The sequence below is a fragment of the Mixophyes fleayi genome, chromosome 4 (genome assembly GCF_038048845.1).
Source record: "Mixophyes fleayi isolate aMixFle1 chromosome 4, aMixFle1.hap1, whole genome shotgun sequence".
Lineage (NCBI taxonomy): Eukaryota > Metazoa > Chordata > Amphibia > Anura > Limnodynastidae > Mixophyes > Mixophyes fleayi.
The window spans coordinates 7177066-7204542 of NC_134405.1; the positions used below are offsets into that span (position 1 = coordinate 7177066).

Sequence of the window (27477 nt, forward strand, 5' to 3'; positions counted from 1 at the left end):
CTACTTGGCCCATCTAGTTTCCATTATATTTTTTAATCCCTAATAACCAACATGTTAAAATTGGTCTATTATATTAGCCGCTACCACCTCTGTTAGATGCCTATTCCACCAATCCTCTACAGTTTTGGTACAGTAATTTTTTGTCAGATTTCCTCTAAACCTATCACCCTCCATCTCCAGTGCATGTTATTTCTCATTCCGCCTTTCCCAACAGATTTTGATCACATAAAAACACCCCACCATCTTTTCTTTAACATTTCTCCCTGCCCACAGATTGTCTCACACATACCCCCCTGCCCACAGATTGCCTCACACATACCCCCCTGGCCACAGATTGTCTCACACATACCCCCCTGCCCACTAGCTGTTCTCACACATACACCCCTGCCCACCAACTGTTCTCACACATACCCCCCTGCCCACCAGCTGTTCTCACACATACCCCCCTGCCCACAGATTGTCTCACACATGCCAATTCCAAGTGCACCTGCTTTATTCTCACATCCCTCCCTGTGAGCCAGCTTTTCTCTCATGACACCCCCTGCACACCAGCTTTTCTCTAACGACACCCCCTGCACACCAGCTTTTCTCACAAAGATCACCCCTGTGCATCCTCTTTTTTTTTACATGCCACAGTTAAAGTTGAATTTATAATAAATACAATTCATAGTGTGCAACCTGATTTGCAATATAGATCATTATTATTATTATAATTATATATATTGCTGATTTGGAAAAAGCCTATGAAATACTTTCTGAACTATTAATATTATTAACATTCAAAATGGCTGTTGGAGATGCACCAGAATGTAGATTCGTGAAGCAATGGTGATTCAATGTAACTTCTTTGTGTGACCTCAGCAGTGACATCACTTTGTAAGACACACCTACCATTGTAAAAATGTAAATCATGGCCTCCCGTCAGAGAGCTCTCTCACTCTATGGAAGCATGGGCTGTAGACAGCATTGGAACTGAATTGTACTTTTTGCTGTAACTTAAAAATGTGATAACTAAACTTCTATTTGCTGCAACATCTACAATTGGAATGGACAATACATTTATTTTACTGGCATCAAAACCACCTTCTGCGAAAACAAGAAGGTATCACCGCACCAGGTATTCACTTCCCTGTAACATAATTTTCTATTGACTTAGTCTTGTTTTACACATAATGGTCATTCGATGGTGCACCCAGAACATTACATATATATATATTACAATTCCTTATAATAATTATGTGTCCAGCAGCAGTACTAAAAAAAAAGGTACTATTTCAATAGTCATTCAGCGTCTCATTTCATAAGCTACAATTAATGAACATTACTGCTACTGAATGTAGGGGGCTATTAATTTTATGCTCCCTAAAATACACCCTTCATCATCATCATCATTTATTTATATAGCTTATTCCGCAGCGCTGTACAGAGAACTCATTCACATCCTTCCTAGGTTACACACTAATAGTGTAACTATCTCAAGCTTTAAATAGAGAACCGCTGTACTTCTGCGATGCTCATGTGAATTCTTAAGGTTTATTGCAGAGTGCCTGTCAGAATCATGTTAATTATTGGCAGAGAAAAATGTTCTTTTCAGACGTATTCTTAAGGGAAAGTCATTATCCCCTTAGGACTTTCAGTATTTCCTATTGCTGGCTTACTAACTCTTGTTTCTACTCACTGGTCTGAACTAGAAAATATGGAGACACATAGCCAGGTGAACACCAACGCGCGTTTCGCTACTCGCTTTATCAAGGAATTGTAATTAAAACCCCTCTGGGCTAATTATCTCCACAGCCTTTTTCTTGAGGTATACACTAACTAAAGCAAGTAAATAGAGAATTTGAATATATCAAAGGGAACAGGATTCTACAGTATTACAAAACAATCATTTGGAGATCAAGGGATGAAATAAAAATCTCTCTTCTGTATTTGCAAGTATTTATTGTTAGGAACTAAAATTCAGCTTTACTCACAAATATCAACCCTAACCCCACGCATATTGACTAAAGTGCTGGTCTGAGGAAAATAGGGGGGACAAACAGATTGGGGTCCCCCTTATTTCCCTCCAACCAGCCCTAGGCTTAGCCAGCTGGGACTGGTGGCACTATAGCAGGGGAACCCGCAGCAGGGGGTCCCCCTGCCATGATGCCAATCAGCCCCAGGCTTGTCAGCACAGGGCTGAATTCCCTAGGGAGTTGGGGTCAGCAAAAAAATGTGGGCCACCTCCCTAGGGGTAACCAGCCCTGTGCTGACAGCACTAGGGCTCCTGCCATACCCCTGGGTGGTGGGTATGGGGTAATAAATATGGAAAAATAAATGAATTACAAACTATTTTTACGTTGGTGAACTGCAGGTCCCAGCAAGCCCGAGCTGCCATGAACAGTCTGGGCATGTTGGTGCTTGTACTACTATAAGTACCAGCATACCCATGGCTGCCAGGACATGCTGGCACCTGGGGAACCACGTAGAAATAACTTATTGTATAAATGTATTTAAATTAACAGCGCAGGGTGCCAATTTATATAATTGCAAATGTACTGATTTTTTTATATTCTATTGTATTTCTGTATAGGATGTTGTATTTCTGTATAGGAAATTCGTTTATGCAACTGTCTGAAGAAAGGACCCCATGTTAATCTCATGTTAATTAGACCTTTTCATCTCAGTAGCCAAAAAGATAGCATTATTTATGTAGATTGTGTAACAGCAAGTTTCAGGAAATCACAGATTTATGTGATATCTGTTAAAGTATAAGATCGCATTAACTCCTAGTCAGGAGAATTTTACATCCTGAGATCTGATGTAATATTTCAGACGTTGCGGGGCCATCTAGGATCAGGCGCAGTGTTACCCCCTGCTAACGTGTGACAGAATGTGTATAAAAGGAGTTCTGTTTTACCATGTAATATCATCATTCCATCTGTAACTCTTGAAAGACCACTAGTACCACAAACTGGAGTTTAACTGTCCTTATAAGGGCTACTTGAGCTAATAAAACACCACTGCTTCAAGAACCTGCTCTGATAACTACTTACCCTGTTGTAATTCCTGTGACCTACAGATTAGACAAATTCTAATCCGTTATCCGGTTCTGATCTTGGGACCCAACATTCCAGTACCAACGTTCTGTCCGCTACCTTGCAGCTCTGGCCAGTGGGATAGGCCAGGGGGAACCATCCACAGCAACCCTGATCTGAAGGAAGAGGTCAGGGGTACTAGCCCAGGTGTCCAGCAAAGGGGTACACTAGCAGCGAAAGTTACCCAGATTCAACCAGTTCTAGGCGCCGATGTAGGAGTCTACTGGTGGCAGCATCGTAACCACCTCCTACCATGTTTAGAGGGGCGCAATTTGGGATTAAGAAAGGGGACGGTAACAAGGCAAGCGCAGCCAGTCCCCAGCAAGAGTAGACGGGGTGGCATAGGCGGTCCATCCTGTCACAGATTTCTGGTGGCAGCGGTGGGATAACCCCAGGCAGCTTTTCATGCACCAGTCAGGAAAGCCGAGTTATTCAAGAGAGGAATAACTGCAGCCAGGAGAACACACAGGAGACCCCTCTTCTACTCACCCTCAAAAGCAAGTATTCAACTGTGGCTGGATCACTTATAAGTAACTTATTGTATAAATGTATTTAATAGAAATAGTGCAGGGTGCTTATTTATATAATTGCAAATATACTGGTTTTGTTGTATTGTGTGGCACTTTGTATAGGAAATGCATTCATTTCTGAGGTATTGATTTGTAATGTATTATGCTAGGTGAGGAAATGTGTATTCAGTGACTGTCTGAGACAGGTAATCTCATTTTAATTAGACCCTTTTCATCTCAGTGGCCAACATGTCTATTTAGCCTGTATAGAGAACAGGGGGCTGTTGCCGTCCTGTCTGGTGTGGGTTTTTAGCCTGCATCTCAGACATCCTTGTTTGAATAATGAAAGCAGCAAGTGTAATTATTGTTAACTTTGCATGGTATGTAAATCCATGTTCTGGGAAAACATATTGCATCCTGATACTAAAAATAACTCAGACGTGTTGGGGCCAGGGAGGATCAGGGGTTGGCGTCTCCCCTTGCTGACATGTGTGTCAGAATGTGTATAAAAAGCGAGCTGTTTGAGCATGTAATGTATCATTCCATCTGTACCTTTCTGGATGTCGCTAGTACCTTCAACTAGTGGCTGTAACTGTCCTTATTAGGTCACTTGAGCTAATAAACATCACTTGCTTCAAGAACCTGCTTGACAACTTCTTCCCTGCTGTAAATTCCCGTGACCTACAGATTAGACCCAAATCTAATCCGTTATCCGGCTGTTTGCAGGTTAGACCCAGCTCCTAGTACCACCAATCTGCCTGCTACCCAGCAGCTCTGGCCAGTGTGAAGGGCCAGGGGGAACCATCCACAGCAACCGTTATCTGAAGGCAAGAGGTCAGGGGTACCAGCCCAGGTGCACAGCAAGGGGGTACACTAGCAGCGACAGTTACCCAGAAGGAACGCGGTGCTGGAGGCCGTTAAGTAGTACAGTGGAGGCAACATTGTAAGCCCCTTCTACTGCGGTTAGAGGGCGCATTTAGAAGAAGGAAAGGGAATGCTGTGCCATTGTGTGAATTTCTGAAGCATTATTGCCCATTAAGTTATATTGTGATACAGAGCATAACCCTCTATGAATACAGTGACCCTAAGTAGTGTGACACAAGGTACAGCTCTTGTGGGATACAGTGACATTTACATCATTCTATGCCAAGTGTTATACAACACCAGCTGCTTCTAGCCACTATGATTCATCAAGGAACGCATTCTGAGCGCAAACCCGCCTTTAGTATTAAACACACGGGTTTCGGCTTTACGCGCTCCCAGATTCATCAAGGCACTTATCTAAAGATATGTGCGCAAATGAATTCGGGTCTAGGTCTGCTGTGTTGTACTACGCAAGACACTGCAGGATACGTCCAATACCTATGTGGATTATAAATATACATAAGAACACATAGAAAATAAAATATTAAATGACTGTCGCCTGGTAATAACAGGCATTAGTGATAAAACAGTTACATAAGTGTTATTTTTTATTATTTTTTTTTCCCTCCATCAAAAACATTTATTAGGATGATATTAATGTCCGCTGACCATAAAATACATTGTTACAGTTACTCCTGATTGCAGACATGTTAGAGCATGCACACGCTACTGACATGAGTACTGATCAGGACTAGACCTGTAACTGGAGCAAGAGATATGACAGAAGAACAAATAACTTCTAGACACTCAGAGCTTAGTGAGGACGTGGCTGCGTGTGCTTGAGCTTGGATCACCCTTACTGTAAATTCACTCCGGCAGAGAGCCCTTCCCCCGCCCCGTTCACTCCCCGAAATCGTGGGCTGTAGTAAGTGTCTGTTCAAAGACAGAGCAGACAGGGCTGCGCTTACTGGCGTATGGGCTGCTCTGGAGATACGTAGATTGATTCTGCGTACAATACGCTCAAAATCAGCAGATACGTGCCTGGATTAATCAGGTCCTATATATGAAATACAAATTTAAGTAGAGTGTGATAATGCAACAAATAGTAACAGGAACCACACAAGATTATGGGGTATATTTAACAAGCGATGAAGAGACAAAATACTACCGTAAATGCTGGCAAAAGGGATGGGGTGACTGTTACATTGTGATCCAGCTGAAGCCTCTCCCGCTGGGCTGGATCACTGACGGGTGATGGTGTTATGTGCATGCGTATAGCAGCAGCGTTAGGCTGCCAGTGAAGAAGAAATAAGCTGGGGGATCAGGTCTCCCAGAGCAGCCCCAGCTGGTAAATTGCAGCAGTATTCAGCGGTACATAATGACTGTAACAGCATTGTGGTAATAAATAGACCCTTATATTGCAATAAAAATACAATGTGATCAGCTGTATCTGTCACAATAGTACAATGATATTGAGTTCTACAGACCAGCAGCCTCTGTCCCTTTCCAGGCACTACCCACAATGCTCTACCTTATTGTTTCAGCCATCACATGTGCTGCAGACAGGAATGAGGGGACCACAGTGCTCTCCCTCCTCCTCTGGGTGTGCTGTGTGACTTCAGGGGGGTATAGTGGGAGGTGTGTGGGGCAGAGATAGGAGGGGGGAGTCTGTGGGTTTAATTAATGAATGTAATCACCAGTAAATAAATAGTTACTATTGTTGTATTGTCCTCAGTGCAGAGCAGCGGCGGCCATTTTCCCGTAGTCTCCCAGCACAATACGGGTCTTATAGATCTATCAGTAGTGACGATACAGAGGGGCGTGGCCACAAAATCCTAAATCCTAAACTAACATCCATCCAATGTATCTCTGGACTCACTAATGTACTTACACTGATCCATGCAGAATATAACACAGAGCTGACACATGAAATGTTATCTGTACACTGCCCTCACCTGCTCACAGCTCTGTTATTACCAGAGAAACCCCCTCACTGCACACACTGGGGGCTCTTACTAGCTGCTGTATATGGAGGACTGATGGCAGCTCTCCAGGTTCTAAGATGGCGTCTGAGAGAGCATGCGGCCACGCCCCCTCTGTGGCGTCACTGGTGATAGAGCTGTAAGACCCGTATTGTGCTGGGAGACTACGGGAAAATGGCCGCAGCTGCTCGGCACTGAGGACAATACAACAATAGTAACTATTTATTTACTCGTGATTACATTTATTAATTAAACCCACAGACCCCCTCATCTCTGCCCCACACACCTCCCATTATACCCCCCTGAAGGGGAGGGCAGTAGAGGTAATGGGTGAGGGCCCCTAGTCTCCCAGACTGGGTGTTACAGATATACCAGCCCCAGTGGCTGCTACATAGAAGGTGATGATTATCCAGATGGTCCTCACTACAATGCACGGACACTATTACATAGAGCCCCAGTCTGTGCTCTATATTCTATATATTGTGTCTGCACCCAACAACACACTGACATATAGACCTTCCCTTCATCTCTGTATGGATAGAGATGGTCTGTACCTAACAACACACTGACATAGAGACCTTCCCTTCATCTCTGTATGGATAGAGATGGTCTGTACCCAACAACACACTGACATAGAGACCTTCCCTTCATCTCTGTATGGATAGAGATGGTCTGTACCTAACAACACACTGACATAGAGACCTTCCCTTCATCTCTGTATGGATAGAGATGGTCTGCACCCAACAACACACTGACATAGAGACCTTCCCTTCATCTCTGTATGGATAGAGATGGTCTGTATCTAACAACACACTGACATAGTGACCTTCCCTTCATCTCTGTATGGATAGAGATGGTCTGCACCCAACAACACACTGACATAGAGACCTTCCCTTCATCTCTGTATGGATAGAGATGGTCTGCACCCAACAACACACTGACATAGAGACCTTCCCTTCATCTCTGTATGGATAGAGATGGTCTGTACCTAACAACACACTGACATAGAGACCTTCCCTTCATCTCTGTATGGATAAAGATGGTCTGTACCCAACAACACACTGACATAGAGACCTTCCCTTCATCTCTGTATGGATAGAGATGGTCTGTACCCAACAACACACTGACATAGAGACCTTCCCTTCATCTCTGTATGGATAGAGATGGTCTGTACCTAACGACACACTGACATAGAGACCTTCCCTTCATCTGTGTATGGATAGAGATGGTCTGTACCTAACAACACACTGACATAGAGACCTTCCCTTCATCTCTGTATGGATAGAGATGGTCTGTACCTAACAACACACTGACATAGAGACCTTCCCTTCATCTCTGTATGGATAAAGATGGTCTGTACCCAACAACACACTGACATAGAGACCTTCCCTTCATCTCTGTATGGATAAAGATGGTCTGTACCCAACAACACACTGACATAGAGACCTTCCCTTCATCTCTGTATGGATAAAGATGGTCTGTACCCAACAACACACTGACATAGAGACCTTCCCTTCATCTCTGTATGGATAAAGATGGTCTGTACCTAACAACACACTGACAAAGAGACCTTCCCTTCATCTCTGTATGGATAGAGATGGTCTGTACCCAACAACACACTGACATAGAGACTTTCCCTTCATCTCTGTATGGATAGAAATGGTCTGTACCCAACAACACACTGACATAGAGACTTTCCCTTCATCTCTGTATTGATAGAGATGGTCTGCACCCAACAACACACTGACATAGAGATCTTCCCTTTATTTCTGTATGGATAGATATGGTCTGCACCCAACAACACACTGACATAGAGACCTTCCCTTCATCTCTGTATGGATAGAAATGGTTTGCACTGCTCTCCTATTATCAGAGATGAAGTATTGTCAGTCATTTCACCCATTTGGTACCTTTATATATATTCTCCTTATGTTGTATCTTCAGTGTAATTTACTGTCTTTCTAACTGCTAGTGGGCCGTGAGCAATTATGTGTCATTAAGATGCAGTTTTTACCATATAGGGTCTGACTAATTCTCTGTCCCTGTGTGTTATATTACATATCTTTCCAGAATTACCCCATAGAGTTACCCCATGTTTATGTGCAGCCTCCTGGCGATCAGGACTTCATACATGCGGCTGAGCTCTCACATCAGCTGCTACATAATCCTCATTGTGCTCCTGCTGCAGTCAGCAGAAGGCTGTTAGTAATAGCAGAGCTGGTTATTATAATGGCAGAGCTGTGAGAGACTTAATACCCAGACCAGCTATACCCCATACACCACAGAGGGGCTCACACACCATGACTAGCCCCCATCCCCCTCCTTCTACCCCCATTACCCCACATCCCCTACTATCACCTCCTACCCAACCACCCCTCACCAAGTGCCACTAACACATAGCTTGTCTAGTGCTGGAGACTAGCCCCCATCCCCTTCCTTCTACCCCCATTACCCCACATCCCCCTACTATCACCTCCTACCCAACCACCCCCTCACCAAGTGCCACTAACACATAGCTTGTCTAGTGCTGGAGACTAGTCCCTATCCCCCTCCTTCTAACCCCATTACCTCACATCCCCCATACTATCACCTCCTACCCAACCACCCCCTCACCAAGTGCCACTAACACATAGCTTGTCTAGTGCTGGAGAGGGGTATATTTACTAAACTTTTGGTTTGAAAAAGTGGAGATGTTGCCTATAGCAACCAATCAGATTCTAGCTGTCATTTTGTGGAATGTACTAAATAAATGGTGACTGGAATCTGATTGATTGCTATAGGCAACATCTCCACTTTTTCAAACTTGCACTTTAGTAAATATACCACCAGGAGTCCTTCCTACAGTCAAGCAAATAGACACTATTTGTTAGAATTATACTCTTTAGTATACACATATAACATATTTATCATCATCTCTTTATTTATATAGTGCCACTAATTCCGCAGCGCTGTACAGAGAACTCATTCACATCAGTGTAACCCACAACGTCTCAGTCTCCCTCCAGCTCTAACAGGCAGGGTCCTCTCATCCTCATGTCTGTCTCCCTCGTATGATCTTGTTGTTATGTCTTAATATGAATCCTCCTCTATCTGATGTTATTAATCCTAGTTTGAGACCATCCATGGAAACGTTATTCCACTTAATTGTATTCATGTCACTGTTATTATCTGTATCAATCATAATACTTATTGTAGTCAAGTTTGTCATATCTGTAAGATGACTGCCCGGCACTACGGAATCTGTGGTTCCTTATAAATAATGATGAGCACTTGGATAGTATGATCTGTAAGTCATGAACCAGTAGGTCCAGAACTGTCGCCCTAATCCTAGCAATGTAAGGAGCCGCTCCTACTCCTCATGTAGGATCTCCTACAGGGCTTTCACGTCTCATGTACCCTAATATACTGTATTACACTGCGTGCAGGTTGTGACTGACAGTCTTTCCTACATGCTATCAGACCTGAGCAGTCCGAGTCCTCTCCTTACATCTGCAGCGACCTACCTGTCCTTACCATAGACACCGATGGAGTCCCTTAGATACTGCCCCTCACCATACACAGACATCTACATCATCAGGATCCCCTCCTACAACTCCTCCCCCCTCCATTACTCTTCAATACAGAGTGTCCTGAACCCTGCCCTCTACCTCTCCCACACGCACCCACCTCCCCCTCCCACAAGCTATTTACACACCACCATTCCTACTACACAGTCACTTACACCATATCCCTGATGAAGGCCACAACCAGGACGAAACACGTTGGATTTTGAAGACCCCCACAACCAGCAGCATTGTGTCACCCAGCTCCTGCCCTCCCCATTACTTCAGGAGCTCTGCTGAGCGCAGCCACTCGGCAGCAGATTCCCTGCACAGGTTACACAGCTCAGCCCACAGACACAGGATCACCCCATGTGACCTGTACTATAGCTGCCCCCACACTACCTAGTCACACATACCTAACCATTATACATTGTGCCCTATTACTGGTACCATCACCATTTTATTGTTTTTCCCACTGGTTAGATGGCTCCCATTATCCACCACATCTGCACAACACATCTCGCTGATCGTAAACTGCTCTTGTAACTGAAAAATAAATATCACCGCTTCCATCTTTTTGGGGGGGATCCAAAACACCGGCGACATTCTGTGACTCATCTCCCATCTGCTTCTTCAGCAGGACAAACTACTTCAGGACTTATCCACGGAACAAGTGCACCAATACCCAACAAGAGGAATATTACCAAGTAACCACTTCTCCCTGAAGGAACACCAAATAGTAGTCACCCCGGGACCACTGCACTGAACTGAGAACAGGAAGACAAAGAACCAAACGTGTGGAACACCTTCTGACTCTAAAGGATTAAGAAGTAAGTGACAAACACATACAACACCTCACTACCTATAGATCCCACCAGGTTACACCTCACCACTTATAGATCCTACCAGGTTACACGACACCACCTATAGATCCCACCAGGTTACACCACACCACCTATCGATCCCTCCAGGTCACACCACCTATAGATCCCGCCAGGTTACACAACCTATAGATCCTGCTAGGTTACACCACCTATAGATCACGGCAGGTTACACCACCTATAGATCCTGCCAGGTTACACCACCTATAGATCCTGCCAGGTTACACCACCTATAGATCCCACCAGGTTACACCACCTATAGATCCCACCAGGTTACAACACCTATAGATCCTGCCAGGTTACACCACAGCACCTATAGATCCCGCCAGGTTGCACCACCTATAGATCCCGCCAGGTTACAACATCTATAGATCCCCACCAGGTCACACCACCTATAGATCTCACCAGGTTGCTTTCCACATAGGACCAGTACCACCCTCTTCTCTACAGGGCAGCGACCAATCACAGCTCCACTGATACATCCTCACAGCGCAGAGGGGTGATAAAAAAAGATGAATTACAGGGAAATCTTCCCCCACAACAAGTGGGCTAATGATACCTGCTGTAGGGCCTCCTGTTGGTAGCCTTTTAAAGTAAATATCCTTTTATATTATTTAGGCAACTTAGGGAAACAGTAGTAAAAGTATATTTTTTTCGTGACTCATCCCATGGTCTTTTCAGGTAATTAAGGCACCTATAGAAGTATATAAATAAAATATATTCACTGATTTCTCCAGTATTGTTACATGCTATATATGTGTCATTTACTATAGTTTAGATAAAACTATAGGGTCTATACCAGGGGCCACATGGTGCGGCCCTCTAAAATTGTAAAGGGCCACACTTTACCCTTAGTCTCAGTGATGAGGTATAACAATACATTTAATGACAGAAAGAGACACCTACATGTAATGGGTTGGGTACGCTTGAACGATGGAGATAAATCTGACAAAGAGGAGGCCTATAAAAAAAATCCGATTTCACAAAACAACGATTGCAATATACACAGACTTACCTGAAAACTGAGGCTGCAGATTACCGATCACACCAGCATGCCGACAGCAAGTGAGTCCGACTAGACAGCTCTCCGGCAGTAGACTGAGACGTCAGTGCGACCTCCATCAATGTTAATTTAAAGCAGCAATGTCGGGACCCCGCAGGTTAAGTGTTTAAACACTTAACCTTCGAGGCTCTAGGCTAGTGAAGACAGCTGCTGGCTATATTAATGGAGAACAAAGAGTGTATTTAGTTGGCCTGGGGCCAGGACAGGCAGGGGTTACTATGACAGTAATCCCCTTGCTAGGCATTCATTTGGTGGACGGGGCTGCTGCCACTGTTTTGCTGGGTCTGGAGGGAGGGTTTTTTTCCTTCATAAGGCGAGCCTTAGACCCTCCTCCTTGGTGAGCCTTAGACCCTCCTCCTTGGTGAGCCTTAGACCCTCCTCTTTGGTGAGCCTTAGACCCTCCTCCTTGGTGAGCCTTAGACCCTTCTCTTTGGTGAGCCTTAGACCCTCCTCTTTGGTGAGCCTTAGACCCTCCTCTTTGGTGAGCCTTAGACCCTCCTCCTTGGTGAGCCTTAGACACTCCTCCTTGGTGAGCCTTAGACACTCCTCCTTGGTGAGCCTTAGACCCTCCTCTTTGGTGAGCCTTAGACCCTCCTCCTTGGTGAGCCTTAGACCCTCCTCATTGTTATGTTCTTTCACTGTGACTGAGGCATTCCAGAAGTAGCAGACCTGATTCGAGCCCTCCATACCACCTGGTGTTGTAAGGGGTGGTTTATGAGTGATATTAACTCTGTTACTGGGCCTAGGTCTGTTATACAGGTTCACTTTTCTTTAGTTTGATAAGTGTTCTTTTTGTTGTTGTTTACTCTCTTCTCTGTCTTTTCTGATGTGTCTGATAAGGGGAGTTCTACCAGAGCTAAGACTGTAAAAGTGACTTCAGTAAAATTTGTTACATGTTATAAATGTCATGTAAAATTACCTCCAGGGCAGTCAGGTGTAGATGTCCTGTGTGCAGCCTGCCAGCCTGAGGTTTTGTTGCCGTGTGTGCCTGAAGGCCCGAGTTCTGATGTGGTGGAGCCTGTCTGGGCTAAATCTATAGCCAGTGCTATTGCTGAGATTGCTCAGCTCACCCATGCTCGTGAGAGGAGTCCTTCCCAAGTCCCTTCAGGCTCAGGGGTGGATAGGGGATGATTCAGGCCTAGCCAGGGCCTAGTGTGTCCCATTGAGACAGTCTAGGAGGTGCCTTTATGGGCAAGAAGTTTGGCAACCTCTGTGTAGGTTTTAGTTAGAGTTTCATCCTCCCTAGAAAGGATGTTAGATCCTTCTATACCTCTAGCTTCTCGCAAATGCAGAGGTTTGGTTCCCCAGCGGGAATTGGGATCAGATTCTGATGATTTCTCCGTAGAAGAGGATAGATGTTAAAGTTGTTGGTGGTTCTGAGGAGGATACTTCTTACTTTGGAGAAGATCCTTTTATCCAACAGGGAGTTGATGAACTAATTCAGGCGCTGCGCCTCGTATTGGACATCCAGGATGCAGAAGTGACGGATATGACGGGAACCTCATTGTTTAAGGGGAAGGCTAAAAAAGTGTATCTTCTTCTTCTTCTCCCCAGCTTGAGGAGTTGCTGGGTGAGGCATGGACCACACCAGACCGTAAGTTTGAGGTGTCGCGTAAGCTGCAGAACTGTTATCCCTTTCTATTAGAGGATACAGTTAAGTGTGGATGTCTCTGTAGCAAGGTTGTCTAAGGCAACAACCATTCCCATTCCAAATGCTGCAGACATTAAAAATGGTTCTGACCATAAGGTAGATTGCACGCTCAGATCTATGTTTGCGGCAGCAGGGGCCTCTCTGAGACCAAGTGTAGCCTCTGCATGGGTTAACAACTCAGTAGAGAGGTGGTCAGAGCAGCTTTCAGAAGGGCTGAAAGCTGGTAGTCCGGGATCTGAATAGTTGCCTTTACTGGAACAATTCAGAGGGCCACTGAATATTTGGGGGAAGCGGCCCAGATGCTGGGTTGATTGCAGCTAGAATTTCAGCTTTATCAATTTCAGCTCGCTGCGCAATTTGGCTTAAAGCGAGGAAGCTGATACTGAGTCCAAGCATACTCTAGAGCAGTGTTTCTCAAATCCAGTCCTCAGGACCCCCTAGCAATACATGTTTTCCATATCTCCTTGCTGGAGCACAGGTGTATTCATTACTGACTGACACAGTGTAGCAAGTGGTATAATTATTTCACTGGTCACCTGGAAATCTTGCACTGTTAGTGGGTCCTGAGGACTGCATTTGAGAAACACTGCTCTAGAGTCTATTTCTTTCTCTGGAGATGTGTTATTTGGTCCTGAGCTAGATAAGATTATTAGCTAGGCCTCAGGAGAAAAAAAGCATTTTCCTTCCAGTGAATACCTCAAGATCTAGATCAGCCACATTTCGCTCTTTTTTCGATTCTCAGGGGAATTTTCATTCAGAAAGTCTAGGGGCCAGTTCCCTCGCAGGTAGATTGCAGAGGGGAGGTCGGCCATGAGGGAGAAAATTTGTTTGTTTTTTTTTAAGCTTGCTAGAGGAAATGCATTATTTCTGATGTATATATCTGATACAATAAGTCTTTATTAGGAAATCTTTTGTGTATCTTGGTGTAAGGAAATGCCCTGTTTGGGGTTTTGCAACTTTGCTTAGGGAATTCTTTTCTTTAGAGGAAATGTGTATTCTGCAACTGTTGGCAGAAAGCACCCATGCTAATCTCATGTTGATTAGACCTTTTGATGTGAGTGTCCAATACCCCTTAAGGGAAAGGAAGGGGTAATTGGACTTGCTGTCAGATGTCCACTGTAAGATGCAGGAAATCACAGCAAGGTTTTAGGATATCACAGATAAGCGTAAATATTGTTAGTTTTGCATTGCATGTAAATCCATGTTTGGGTAAACAAATTGCATCCTGATTCTAAAAATAGCCTGTGATGCTGTGTCTAAAACTATATAAAAAGAGAGCCCTTGTAAACTGAAACGTATCATTCTAATGTTCCATCGGACCTGACCACTGATACCTTTTATCAATGGAACTGTCCTTCTCAGGACACTGGAGCGAAATAAACATCACTCTGCTTCAAGACCCTGCTTAAGAACTTCTTCAATATTGCTGTACTCCTGTGACCTACAGATTAGACCCTAAATATAATCCGTCCTCCGGCTGTTTTTGAGGTTTGGACCCAGCTTTCCAGTACCAGCGCTCTGCCGCTACCCAGCAGCTCTAGCCAGTGTGATAGGCCAGAAGGGATCCATGCACAGCACCCTGATCCATAGTAAGCGGTCAGTTGTACCAGCCCAAGTGTACCAGCATGGGATTACACTAGCAGCGACAGTTACCCAGAAGGAACGTGGTTCTGGAAGCCATAACAGCAAGCTCCTCGTACTGTGGCAGGAGGGGCGTATTCGGAATAGCAAAATTGGATGGTGGCAAAGTAAGCCCAGTAACAACAGACAGGGTTGCATAGGCGGTCCATCCCGTCACAAAGGGGTTTTCTTTAACATAATTATTTTTTAAATGGTAAGGGAAAGGGATACAGAAAAAAGGAAGGGAATGGGGAGGGGTACATAGTGGGGAGCAGACAAAATACATACAATCAAACAAAATATGATGTGGCATTAGTGCATGAAAGTTAGTATACAAGACATATTTTAGGCAGTTAGTAGGCTAGGACCAAGCTATTCTGTATCCCATGGGGGAGGTGGGAGAGGCCGATCAAGAGGGTCAAATGTAGTAGTGGTCAACAAGTCTGATGGGCAGAACCTCTTAGAACCCTCGCCTTCAGTTGTGAACACCTGCCAGGAGATCCACTTGACTATGGGTGAGGCTGGTGCCATAGAATAAGGGACCTCGTACATCTCCATCTCATAACTGAAGTGGGTTTTACTCACAATTTTGTAAATTGAGGGAAGAGAGGATTGCTTCCACTGTTGTACAATGGCCGCTCTGGCAGCAATGAGGATACGGCCCTACACATACCTATGGTGTCTCGGTAGTTCGGGGAATAGTTGGAGGAGGGCAATGAGTGGAGATCGGGTTAGTTTCACATTCGTAACTTTTTCTGCTATTTAAAAAACTTCTACCCAAATCGGCTGGAGTACCGGACAGGTCAGGAACACATGTAGGATATCCCCGACCGCCCCGCATTTGTGCCAGCAAAGCGGAGAGTGAGAGGGCCAAATCTTCTGTAGTTAGGTAGGTCCTGTATAGAAGCTTCATAAACATTTCTAGATGGTTAGTGCATTTAGACATAAATTATTATAAATACAATCTCATTGAGCTGAGGAGAGAGATGTATCCAGATCAGATTTCCACTTTGTTTGTTTGAGAGGTATGTTTAGTCGTAACAGGGAGAGTGGTTAGGTAGGTGTACCAGAATGTAATGCCTCCTTTGTTGTTGCCTCTAGTCAGTTTAGAATAGAGGAGGGGTGGAGGATTCAACGGGCAGGTCTGGCGGAGGAGCTCAGTGATCCAATGCCCTAGCCACAGGTACTTGTAGAAATCTTTAGAGGGAAGGCTAAAAGCTATATGAACTGTAGTGGCCAGAGGTAAACCTCCAGACTCCCAAGGCGCCTTTGTATAGGACAATGTGGTAAAAATGAAACACCTAATGGAGTAATAATAAGAACATCTTTGTTGTGAAAAGCAAATGCAACATACAAAAGCCTTCAGTGCAATGAGGTAAAAGACATAAATATGTCAGAACATAGTATATAACGACTTAAATAGAATGTCAAACAAGTTTATACTGTGATGCACATCTAAGACATGACCATACAGTCCACGTATGACATTGAGAATAACCAGTCTTTCTGGATAAAAAGAGTCCAAACGTGATAACACGTATGACAAGATGTAGGGTGCAAAAAGTCCCATGTAATAGGGGACTAGTCTCAGTAACAATAATTCCTCTGTAATAACAACGTGTTTCCAGGTAGAAGTTCTGTCAAGTATGCAAAGAACAGGTCCTGAGGCACAGAAGCTCTCAGAAGCAGTATAGGTCTAACATATGAGGCAAACGCCGGCTGATTTGTCAAGCTGTTTTCAGTCAGTAAAACGGAGACAATGACAGGCTGCTGGGAGAGAGTCAGGACACTTACCCCTTCCGTGGGGAAGTTGCTGTGTGCTATAGTCTCTTCCTTCTCCTTTCACGGCCGCACTTTCTCCAGTCTCCAGGTGTGTGGGGGTGTTCTTCTTATGGAGTTGTGCATGTGCATTCCTAGAGACTCCTTCATTGATGGTATAGGTGACGGCAACTTCTCCAAGCCATCAGTATATATGTGAACGGAAAAAACAGATGAAGTCTCTGTAGACAATCCGTTGAGTATAGCAGTGTGTAGTCGTAACCAACGCGTTTCACCCAACCGCGGGCTTCATCAGGGCAATTGAATGCTTAGGCTTCAGTAAAGCCTTATATGTGTTCCCAACGGGGATAGAGTCAGCAGCTGATTTGTTGCACACTAGTGGCTACAGATGTGATGAGTTGATGGGAATCCTCCACTTAATTGCCAACACTGAATCACCTGTATACTAGCTGTAGATAAGCAGAGATAATACCCCTCAATGTACTCAAGGGTGACAGCCCTTATATATAACGAATGGAAACAATTATTATGTTGGGGAGGAATAGGAAGTCCTCCATGTTGATGACATAAATAGTAACAGTACGAAACATCAAAATAAAAAACTAAAAACAGATTCCTAATATTTATATGGTGTGCATGTAACCACTAAGAAGATAGGGAAGAGACATATCCTTAATAGGGGAGAGATCCCTTACAAGGATATTACAGGTATATAGAGGACTAGAGCTGGTCCTTATAGAAAGCTGTTGAGTTCTATATTAAGCCGTGTGGTGGAAGTGTTTTCAAAGTATAAATCCACCGGCTTTCTTCACGTGACATCTGATGGATAACCCCCCCCCCCCCTCTCCATTGCCTGTCAACTTTGCAGATCCCCGTAAATCTTAAAGATGAGGGGTCACTATTATGGTGTTTAGCAAAATGGTCAGAGACACTGTGCGCTTCCAATCCTTTCTTTATATTTCTTTGGTGTTCAGAAATGCGCACATGTAGATTTCTAGCTGTTCTGGCCACGTATTGTTTGCCACACGGGCATTCCAATAAGTAAATGACCCCTTTGCTGTCACACGACAGCCTATCCCACATTGGGTAGTCAGTGCCAGTGGTGTTTGAGGAGAAGGTGACGGTAGGTTTTGTACTTCTTATCTGGCTGGTCTTACATGCATAACATCTGTTACAGTAGACAAAGCCTTTTTTGCCCTCTCCTATACAAGTGTCAATAGATTTTTTCTTTACTGCTGGAATGCTGCTATTAACTAGTGTATTCCTAAGGTTATTGGCTTTTTTGTAAATAAACCTGGGTTTGTTAGGTAATGTGCCCCTTAGTTTCTCATCTCCAAGCAGGACTTTCCAGTGCTTTTTGATTATACTCTCCACTTTTTTAGAGTCCTGGCTATATTTAGGGATAAAGGAGAGATTGCACGGATTCTCATGGGAATTCTCCTTTTTAATACGGAGACTTTCCTTATCTGTGCCTCTGACTTTAGTGTAGGCCCGTTCAACTGTGTGGCGGTCATAATCCCTATCAAGAAATCTGTCCTTCAGTATATTGGCTTGAATGCCACACTGTTCTAAGTTAGAACAGTTACGTCTGACTCTGGTAACTTGATCCTTGGGGATATAACAAAGCCAGTTCTTATGATGTCTACTTTGGGCCGGGATATATGAGTTACAGTCCACCTCTTTTAGGTTTGTTTTGGTCTCAATATAGATCTGTAGATCTAAAAACTCTACCTTTTGCAGACTCCATTTTGCCGTGAACTGAATGCTAAATTCATTACTATTAATGTAAAGGAGGAAAGCTTCCAGAGCTTCCTCTGTGCCCATCCAGATGCACAGTACGTCATCTATAAAGCGATGCCAGCCAAGGACATATTCCGCAAATGGGTTATTGGCCCATATATGTTGGTTCTCCCAGTGGGTCAGGAACAGATTTGCGTAACTGGGCGTGAATTTCGCGCCCATGGCAGTCCCGCTAATCTGCCTGTAATACCCACTGTTGGCCCAAAAGTAGTTAAGATGCAAAACGAAGGAGATGCTACTAAGGAGGAAGTCTATTTGTTTAGCAGGTAGATCCGCTCCTCCCTCAAGACAAACTCTACATGTCGGCAACCTGCCTCATGATAAGTAATAGTGTAGAGCGATGTCATATCACACGTCAATAAGATGTATCCCTCCTTCCATATAATATCCTTAAGAGTTTGAAGTGTATGGCTGGTATCCCTTAGATAACTTATTAGTTTGATAACCAAAGGTTGTAGAAAGAATTCTATATAGCTCTTACCTCTCTGTCTGTATGTATTACCCAGTATTGTCTTATTAATGTTTGTTCCCAATTGTAAAGCGCTACGGAATTTGCTGGCGCTATATAAATAAATGTTGATGATGATGATAGCTGGAAAGATTTGTGGTAATAGAATTGATACCGGAGACAATAGGTCTCCCAGGTGAATTGGTTAAAGACTTGTGTATTTTTGGTAAACAGTAGATTACTGGTAATCTGGGATTCTTGATACAGAGGAAGTCTAATTCTGTGCTGTTAAGAATACCTTCCTGTGCTGCACCCTTAAGTAGTACACCCAGGTCCTTTTGGTACTCAGAAGTGGGATCCACCTGAAGCCGTTCATAGGTACTGGAGTCTCCTAATTTCCATCCGTCAGATGTCACGTGAAGAAAGCCGGTGGATTTATACTTTGAAAACACTTCCACCACACGGCTTAAATATAGACTTTGAACTCAACAGCTTTCTATAAGGACCAGTTCTAGTCCTCTATATACCTGTAATATCCTTGTATGGGGTCTCTTCCCTATTAAGGATATTTCACACACCCCTCCCCAGGGCTGTGGGGAGAGCACTAGTGCTGTCAGCACAGGGCTGAGTATTCCTAGAGGGGGGGGGGGACCTGCACATTTTTTTTTGCAGACCCCACTTGATTTTCCTCCGGTCAGCCTTAGGCTGGAAGCATTAAGGTTAATATGACTGGGGACGGGGCGGACACTGTGTTTTTCAATTTATTTATTTACTTTGACACTGTTTACTTACGACTTGCATTGTCGTTTTAATGCCGGCAGTGGGACTGTCTGTATATTTACTGTTGACAATCACACTGTCGGTATTTAGCCTGTCGGAATTTCTTCCCTGTCAATGTTTATAGAGTTAGGTATTTCGTTCCTGTCAGGATTTTCATTGTCAGCGTTTTCATGTCGGGAGAATTTCCGTCTCTGTATTTTCACCGTCGGAAATTCGTACCCAAACCATCTTACATGTCTGCTCTGTGATGTTTGTAATGATTATTATATTTATTCCTAGACAGTTGAGCTGTGAAGAACCAGAGAATCTTTTACTAGAAGTCATCTGTTCTGTGTAAATCACTGATTACCTGAGGATGGACAAGGACAGGAGTGAGAGGATATTAAATCTCACCCTGGAGATCATCTACCTGCTGACTGGAGAGGTGAGTGATTCTGGAAATGTCACAGTGACATAATTCTTACTGCTATAAATAAAACAGGGACATGACTGGAGAGGTGAGGGATTCTGGGAATGTCACAGTGACATCATTCTTACTGCTATAAATAAAACAGGGACATGACTGGAGAGGTGAGGGATTCTGGGAATGTCACAGTGACACCATTCTTACTGCTATAAATAAAACAGGGACATGACTGGAGAGGTGAGGGATTCTGGGAATGTCACAGTGACATCATTCTTACTGCTATAAATAAAACAGGGACATGACTGGAGAGGTGAGTGATTCTGGAAATGTCACAGTGACATAATTCTTACTGCTATAAATAAAACAGGGACATGACTGGAGAGGTGAGTGATTCTGGAAATGTCACAGTGACATCATTCTTACTGCTATAAATAAAACAGGGACATGACTGGAGAGGTGAGGGATTCTGGGAATGTCACAGTGACATCATTCTTACTGCTATAAATAAAACGGGGGCATGACTGGAGAGGTGAGGGATTCTGGGAATGTCACAGTGACATCAGTATTACTGCTATAAATAAAACAGGGACATGACTGGAGAGGTGAGGGATTCTGGGAATGTCACAGTGACATCATTGTTACTGCTATAAATAAAACAGGACATGACTGGAGAAGTGAGGGATTCTGGGAAAGAGGCCCCATGACCCTGATACAGAAACCCACATGACTCCAGCCTTGGAGAAATACTAGGACGCTTTCTAAATCTACTTTGTATATCAGGAGTGTGCATTGGGATGTAGCGCACAGTATTATTTGTGGCCATTAAATTCTGTGAGATCCTCTGCAGAAACTTTTTATAGCATCTGGCTCATTTTGTCTTTGTGGGTACAGTAATATCACCTTACAGGTGTTACACAGAGTATTTTCTTTTACATGAGGACATCTATAACATTTTCACACTGATACTCTAAGTGAAGTTTACCTTAGTATAAGTTATATCACACTATACACAAAGTGTTGTAGTGGGTAAAGAAAGTTTAATTCTTTGGTGTGTTCTTATTGGTGTGTAATGTTTATCCTTCCCATGATCCTCTCCTCTCTGGCTCACAGGGTGGTGTCCATTCTCCCTTTGGTACTTTCTGCTCTGCCTCAGTCACCTGAACAGCTGTAAATGAGCAGCAGGTAGACAGTCTCACATAGAAGTATCAGTCCCACAATCTTCACAGATATTGGGATATATTACATTGGCCGCAGTATGTTGTTTTTTTTTCTTATCACTAACTGATACTTTAAGATTTACAGTTATGGGGTGATTTCCATTTTCCTGGACTATTTTAAAACGTGCAAAATAGACAAGAATTGCTTTATTTTACACATACAACCCCTGCCCTACCTGTAGCTTTTTTCTATATGCACTGTCTGTTAGATTCTGTATAGCACTTATCTCACCTACTATGTGCCATAGGTCGGCCGTTCTGAGCCCTCTGTCTACTACAAGCCCCCACTTCAGACTCCTCTTGCTGTTTGCACTAAATTGTTCAAAGCAGATGATAGATCCGTGGGGGCCGGCTGTAGATAGAGGACTGATAGGTGGGCTCACTGAAGGTGTCCGGAGCTGCAGGAGAGGTAAACGTATATATACTCCACTTACCTGTATATAGGTAACAGTTACATATAGAATGTGGGTCGTAATTATACAATAGATCATTATTGTTTACTTGCTCAATTTATCCCTAAATAAAATTACAAATATGTGGATCTTCGTTCATTTATATCTCTCATTACACAGGATTACACAGTAGTGACAAAGAGACCTGGTGAGTGTGTGACACCCAGGAGCCGCCCCTGTGTGTCAGGAGGATTGAGCAGGACCCAGAGCCCCATCACGGTGCCTGAACCTCACTCACTGATACATGGGAGAAACAATGATCAGAAGATCCTGGAACTGACCAAAGCAATAATCCAGCCGGTAACTGGAGAGGTGACTGCTGGGAATGGGACATTATATAGTAACATTAGGGGATGTGTCTGGATGATGACTGTGTCATTGTGTATGTCAGGTTCCTATAAAGTGTCAGGATGAGTGGGAGAAATTAGAAGGGCCCAACGGTCTATACGAGGATGTGAGGATGGAGAATCACCGGATCCTCACATCACTGGGTAAGAGGAGACTTTCATTGATTGTAACGTGGAGAGCAGTTTTAAGGGCCACCTAGAAACACATCATCTGATAATCATATATAAGCAATGTACTCAGTCACTGTGTGTTTCCTACAGATGGATCCAGTAACAGAAATACCCCAGAGAGATATCTTCATCCTTATTCACAGGATAGTACCGAAAACAATCACAGTATCTCACAGGAGTATCAGGTAGATGACATTTTAAGGGCTCCCCAAATACCAAAACACCAAAGTGACTTAATTATATGATGTGTAAAAAAACTTTGTGGATGTTATACACTGATATTCTTCTGTTTCATCTCAAATGATTAAATTAGATGTTATTAATTATGATATTTTATTGTTTTGTGGCTATTTAGGATGATGTCCTGACTGATATTAAAATAGAAGTTACAGAGGGAAAGAAAGAGACGTATGTGAGGGGTGATCAGCAGTGTAAGGAGGAGGAAATCCCTACAGATATCAGCACAGGTGAGTAATAAACACTCATTACACAAAAGAGTCAAAAATTCAGCTTATTCAATCACTATAACAATCATTTTTTCTACACCCTTCTCTGTCAGTACAAACTAATGAGGAAAACATATCTGTCCAGTGGGGGAGTCAGGAGCCATCAGCCCCTATTAGACTCCTATTCTCCTCTCACATCATATCATTGTGTGCTACCAGCCCAGAGATCTGACCAGTCTCTTCCTCACATCATATCATTGTGTGCTACCAGCCCAGAGATCTGATCAGTCTCCTCCTCACATCATATCATTGTGTGCTACCAGCCCAGAGATCTGACCAGTCTCCTCCTCACATCATATCATTGTGTGCTACCAGCCCAGAGATCTGACCAGTCTCCTCCTCACATCATATCATTGTGTGCTACCAGCCCAGAGATCTGATCAGTCTCCTCCTCACATCATATCATTGTGTGCTACCAGCCCAGAGATCTGACCAGTCTCCTCCTCACATCATATCATTGTGTGCTACCAGCCCAGAGATCTGACCAGTCTCCTCCTCACATCATATCATTGTGTGCTACCAGCCCAGAGATCTGATCAGTCTCCTCCTCACATCATATCATTGTGTGCTACCAGCCCAGAGATCTGACCAGTCTCCTCCTCACATCATATCATTGTGTGCTACCAGCCCAGAGATCTGATCAGTCTCCTCCTCACATCATATCATTGTGTGCTACCAGCCCAGAGATCTGACCAGTCTCCTCCTCACATCATATCATTGTGTGCTACCAGCCCAGAGATCTGATCAGTCTCCTCCTCACATCATATCATTGTGTGCTACCAGCCCAGAGATCTGACCAGTCTCCTCCTCACATCATATCATTGTGTGCTACCAGCCCAGAGATCTGACCAGTCTCCTCCTCACATCATATCATTGTGCGCTACCAGCCCAGATCTGACCAGTCTCCTCCTCACATCATATCATTGTGTGCTACCAGCCCAGAGATCTGACCAGTCTCCTCCTCACATCATATCATTGTGTGCTACCAGCCCAGAGATCTGACCAGTCTCCTTCTCACATCATATCATTGAGTGCTACCAGCAGAGAGATCTGACCAGTCTCCTCCTCACATCATATCATTGTGTGCTACCAGCCCAGAGATCTGACCAGTCTCCTCCTCACATCATATCATTGTGTGCTACCAGCCCAGATATCTGACTAGTCTCCTGCTCACACTGTCTGGTTTATCTCATGGGATGTCCGTCAGACTCCATGAAATTACCCATGAACCTCCTGTACACTACCCCCTGTGACAGTATCCATAACTATCTCCCTGTACTACCACATGTGACATCACCATGAGTATTTGATCCTCAGTTAGCTGTATATTATCACTGTATTACTAATGCAGAATTTGATTATTCTCCTCTCTCTAAGATAACATACACCCCATCACAATGTCCACTTCACACTCCATCTTCTCACACACATTCGTCATTGCACATTAGCTCCCCTCCATTCTAGTGCTTGGATGGTCTGTACAGTTGATCTTTATTCTGCTGATCTGACTGTACTGTGCTTTGCCCTTATACTTTACTTTGTGCTGTTGCCCATTTGTGTCCTGCTCTGTTCCCCTACTCTGTCCTGATGCTCTCCTCTGCTCTGTGCATGGATGTGAGACCTAAGAGTAGTGTAAACCCATATCCAGGACTCGCTGCTAATTTAACCCACATCTACTCTACTTTTGAGGCTCCAGTGTTTATGTGGGAGGACAGTGTCTAATTGGACAATGTCACTGGCTAATGAGTCTTCCTAACTAATGAGTCTTCCTAACTAATGAGTCTTCCTGTTCTAGAAGGCTGGCTGGGCAATGTCTGTGCTTAGGAAATATTCGCCAATATCTGCGTTTTGGCTGGAATTGTCCAAGCTGGATGCACTTTGCGTGTCACTGTGACTGGGTTTATGCAATGTGCTTGGTAATGAAATTTTCTAATTATAATGAAATGTTTATAGTTCCCATATTGAAATTAAAGAGCTGGACATTTCAACATTCTCATAGTATAAAAATGTTGGATATTATAATATGTTAAACAATGTAAAATACAATGTCTGTATTCATACATTTATTTTATTTCCAGCAGATGGATGCAAACACAGGAATATCTCAGAGGGAAAATTGATTTTGTCTACGAATTTTGAAATAGAAGATAACATCACAAATTATTTTCCAGGAGGAAACCCCACTACCCTAAATGTACTTCCGATACTTTACAGAGCAGATAATTCTTCTGATCCCTCTAATCATGAGGAATGTGCTCCTGATAACATAGATATTATTACACATAGTTCAGCTTATACAGATGATAAAATATTTATATGTCCTGAGGGTGGGAAATCAAATTATTTTGAACATTCGAGAACTCACACTGGTGAGAAACCATTTACATGTTCTGAATGTGAGAAATGTTTCAAACAGAAATCAAATCTTGTTATACATCAGAGAACTCACACAGGTGAGAAACCTTTTACATGTTCTGAGTGTGGGAAATGTTTTAAACAGAAATCATCTCTTGTTGTACATCAGAGAACTCACACAGGTGAGAAACCTTTTACATGTTCTGAGTGTGGGAAATGTTTTACACAAAAATTAAGTCTTATTGTACATCAGAGAAGTCACACAGGTGAGAAACCTTTTAGATGTTCTGAGTGTGGGAAATGTTTTACACGTAAATTAAGTCTTGTTGAACATCTGAGAACTCACACAGGTGAGAAACCGTTTAAATGTTCTATGTGTGAAAAATTGTTTACAAAGAAATCAAAACTTATTAGACATCAGAGAACTCACTCAGGTGAGAAACCGTTTACATGTTCTGAGTGCGTGAAATGTTTTACACGTAAATCACATCTTGTTAACCATCTGCGAACTCACACAGGAGAAAAGCAATTGGATATGAAACAAGTTTGCTGTGGTACTCCAAATATTGTAAAATCAGTTGATTATATTAATGTAACTTAGAAAAATAGGTCTATGTGTGAGTGTGTGTGTGTATATATATATATATATATATATATATATATATATATAGATAGATAGATAGATATTAGGTTTTTTTTAAAAACTGATTTTATTAAATAGCATAATGACAGCAATTGGAGGATTCACCGGCAATGCACGCTGACGTCATCGCGATGTTTGTTACTAAAAATTTAAAGCGGCAATGTGGGTACCCCTAAGGTTGTGTTTAAACACTTAACTTCACATTGGCGCTTTAAATTTTTAGTAACAAACATTGCGATGACGTCAGCGTGCATTGCCGGTGAGTTCTCCACTCGGAACGGCTTGCTGTCATTATGCTGTTTTGTTCGGTGATCTCCAGCGACGTCTTGAAGGTAAGTCTGATTATTTGCAAGTCGCTTTTTCATTCTTTTGTTTTTTTGTTTGTAGGCATTAGCGATGTCGGAATGGTGGTAATCGGAAAAACGATTCCCACCGCAGAGTTCGATATATAATATTTACTGTCTTACGGCAGTATAAAACCCATAATGAGAATACAGATATTTGTATGAAAAAGCATATTTACTTCCAACATTGTTATAATATATATTTAATAACATATTCTTACACACAGTACATATAATAGTTCAACATCTATAACAATCTGTGTGTAGGTTCATTAACTTAAATTACTCATTTCTTACGATAGCTCATAAATGTGTAAATATCTTGTTTGTGTAGGTAGATGTATGTATACATGTGTATGTCCCAGATCCCATTAAACTACTATTATCATACATATATTACACTATATAAATGTACTGCTATTCCTGTGTACAATTACACACAGAATCAACACACAATCCTCACTATATCACAAATGTATAATACATACCAGCATTGTTCTTGTATCATGTGCATATATATCACAACCTCCATGTATTCTAAATAGTACATCACACTACCACATAGATATTATGTATCTCACACGGGGTCCATTTTGGCCAATCACAGTGGCCATAATAACTTAGAAAACACAAACACTACTTAACCATTTAAAGCACCATACTCCTGCTTACTATATCCACAATGTACCCCATAAATCATATGCACAGTCCCACAATTATACAGCATTGTAGGAGATATAGTGCAGTGTAGAAATGGGTACAATGCGGCATAGTGTATACAGCATTGCAGGAGATATAGTGCAGTGTAGGAATGGGTACAGTGCAGCATAGTGTATACAGCATTGTAGGAGATATAGTGCAGTGTAGAAATGGTTAAAATGCGGCATAGTGTATACAGCATTGCAGGAGATATAGTGCAGTGTAGGAATGGGTACAGTGCAGCATAGCAGGAGATATAGTGCCGTGTAGAAATGGTTAAAATGCGGCATAGTGTATACAGCATTGCAGGAGATATAGTGCAGTGTAGGAATGGGTACAGT

General features: G+C 43.1%; 3 protein-coding genes across 6 annotated transcripts in view; 1 reads left to right on the forward strand and 2 right to left on the reverse strand.

The window, feature by feature from the left end:
* Window positions 1–27477, reverse strand: part of LOC142150999 (uncharacterized) — a 510250-nt gene that overhangs the window by 248874 nt on the left and 233899 nt on the right. Inside the window, exon 1 of one of the 2 annotated variants that reach the window (XM_075206253.1) lies at window positions 6166–6218. The exons of the other annotated variant lie outside the window; for it this stretch is intronic. The gene's annotated coding sequence lies outside the window, so the exon portion shown is untranslated. Of the gene's footprint in view, window positions 1–6165; window positions 6219–27477 lie in introns of those variants that run through there. 2 annotated transcript variants of the gene reach the window in all.
* Window positions 1–27477, reverse strand: part of LOC142151006 (oocyte zinc finger protein XlCOF8.4-like) — a 393475-nt gene that overhangs the window by 203799 nt on the left and 162199 nt on the right. The window lies entirely within an intron of this gene.
* Window positions 1–27477, forward strand: part of LOC142150984 (uncharacterized) — a 343002-nt gene that overhangs the window by 136281 nt on the left and 179244 nt on the right. Inside the window, exons 1-7 of one of the 3 annotated variants that reach the window (XM_075206215.1) lie at window positions 6591–6646; window positions 10612–10804; window positions 20276–20420; window positions 22192–22383; window positions 22463–22562; window positions 22680–22774; window positions 22945–23056. In XM_075206215.1, the coding sequence (XP_075062316.1) occupies window positions 20352–20420; window positions 22192–22383; window positions 22463–22562; window positions 22680–22774; window positions 22945–23056 (568 nt within the window). In that variant the 5' untranslated portion in view covers window positions 6591–6646; window positions 10612–10804; window positions 20276–20351. Of the gene's footprint in view, window positions 1–6590; window positions 6647–10611; window positions 10805–20275; window positions 20421–22191; window positions 22384–22462; window positions 22563–22679; window positions 22775–22944; window positions 23057–27477 lie in introns of those variants that run through there. The other 2 variants (XM_075206216.1, XM_075206218.1) reach the window with 2 other exon arrangements.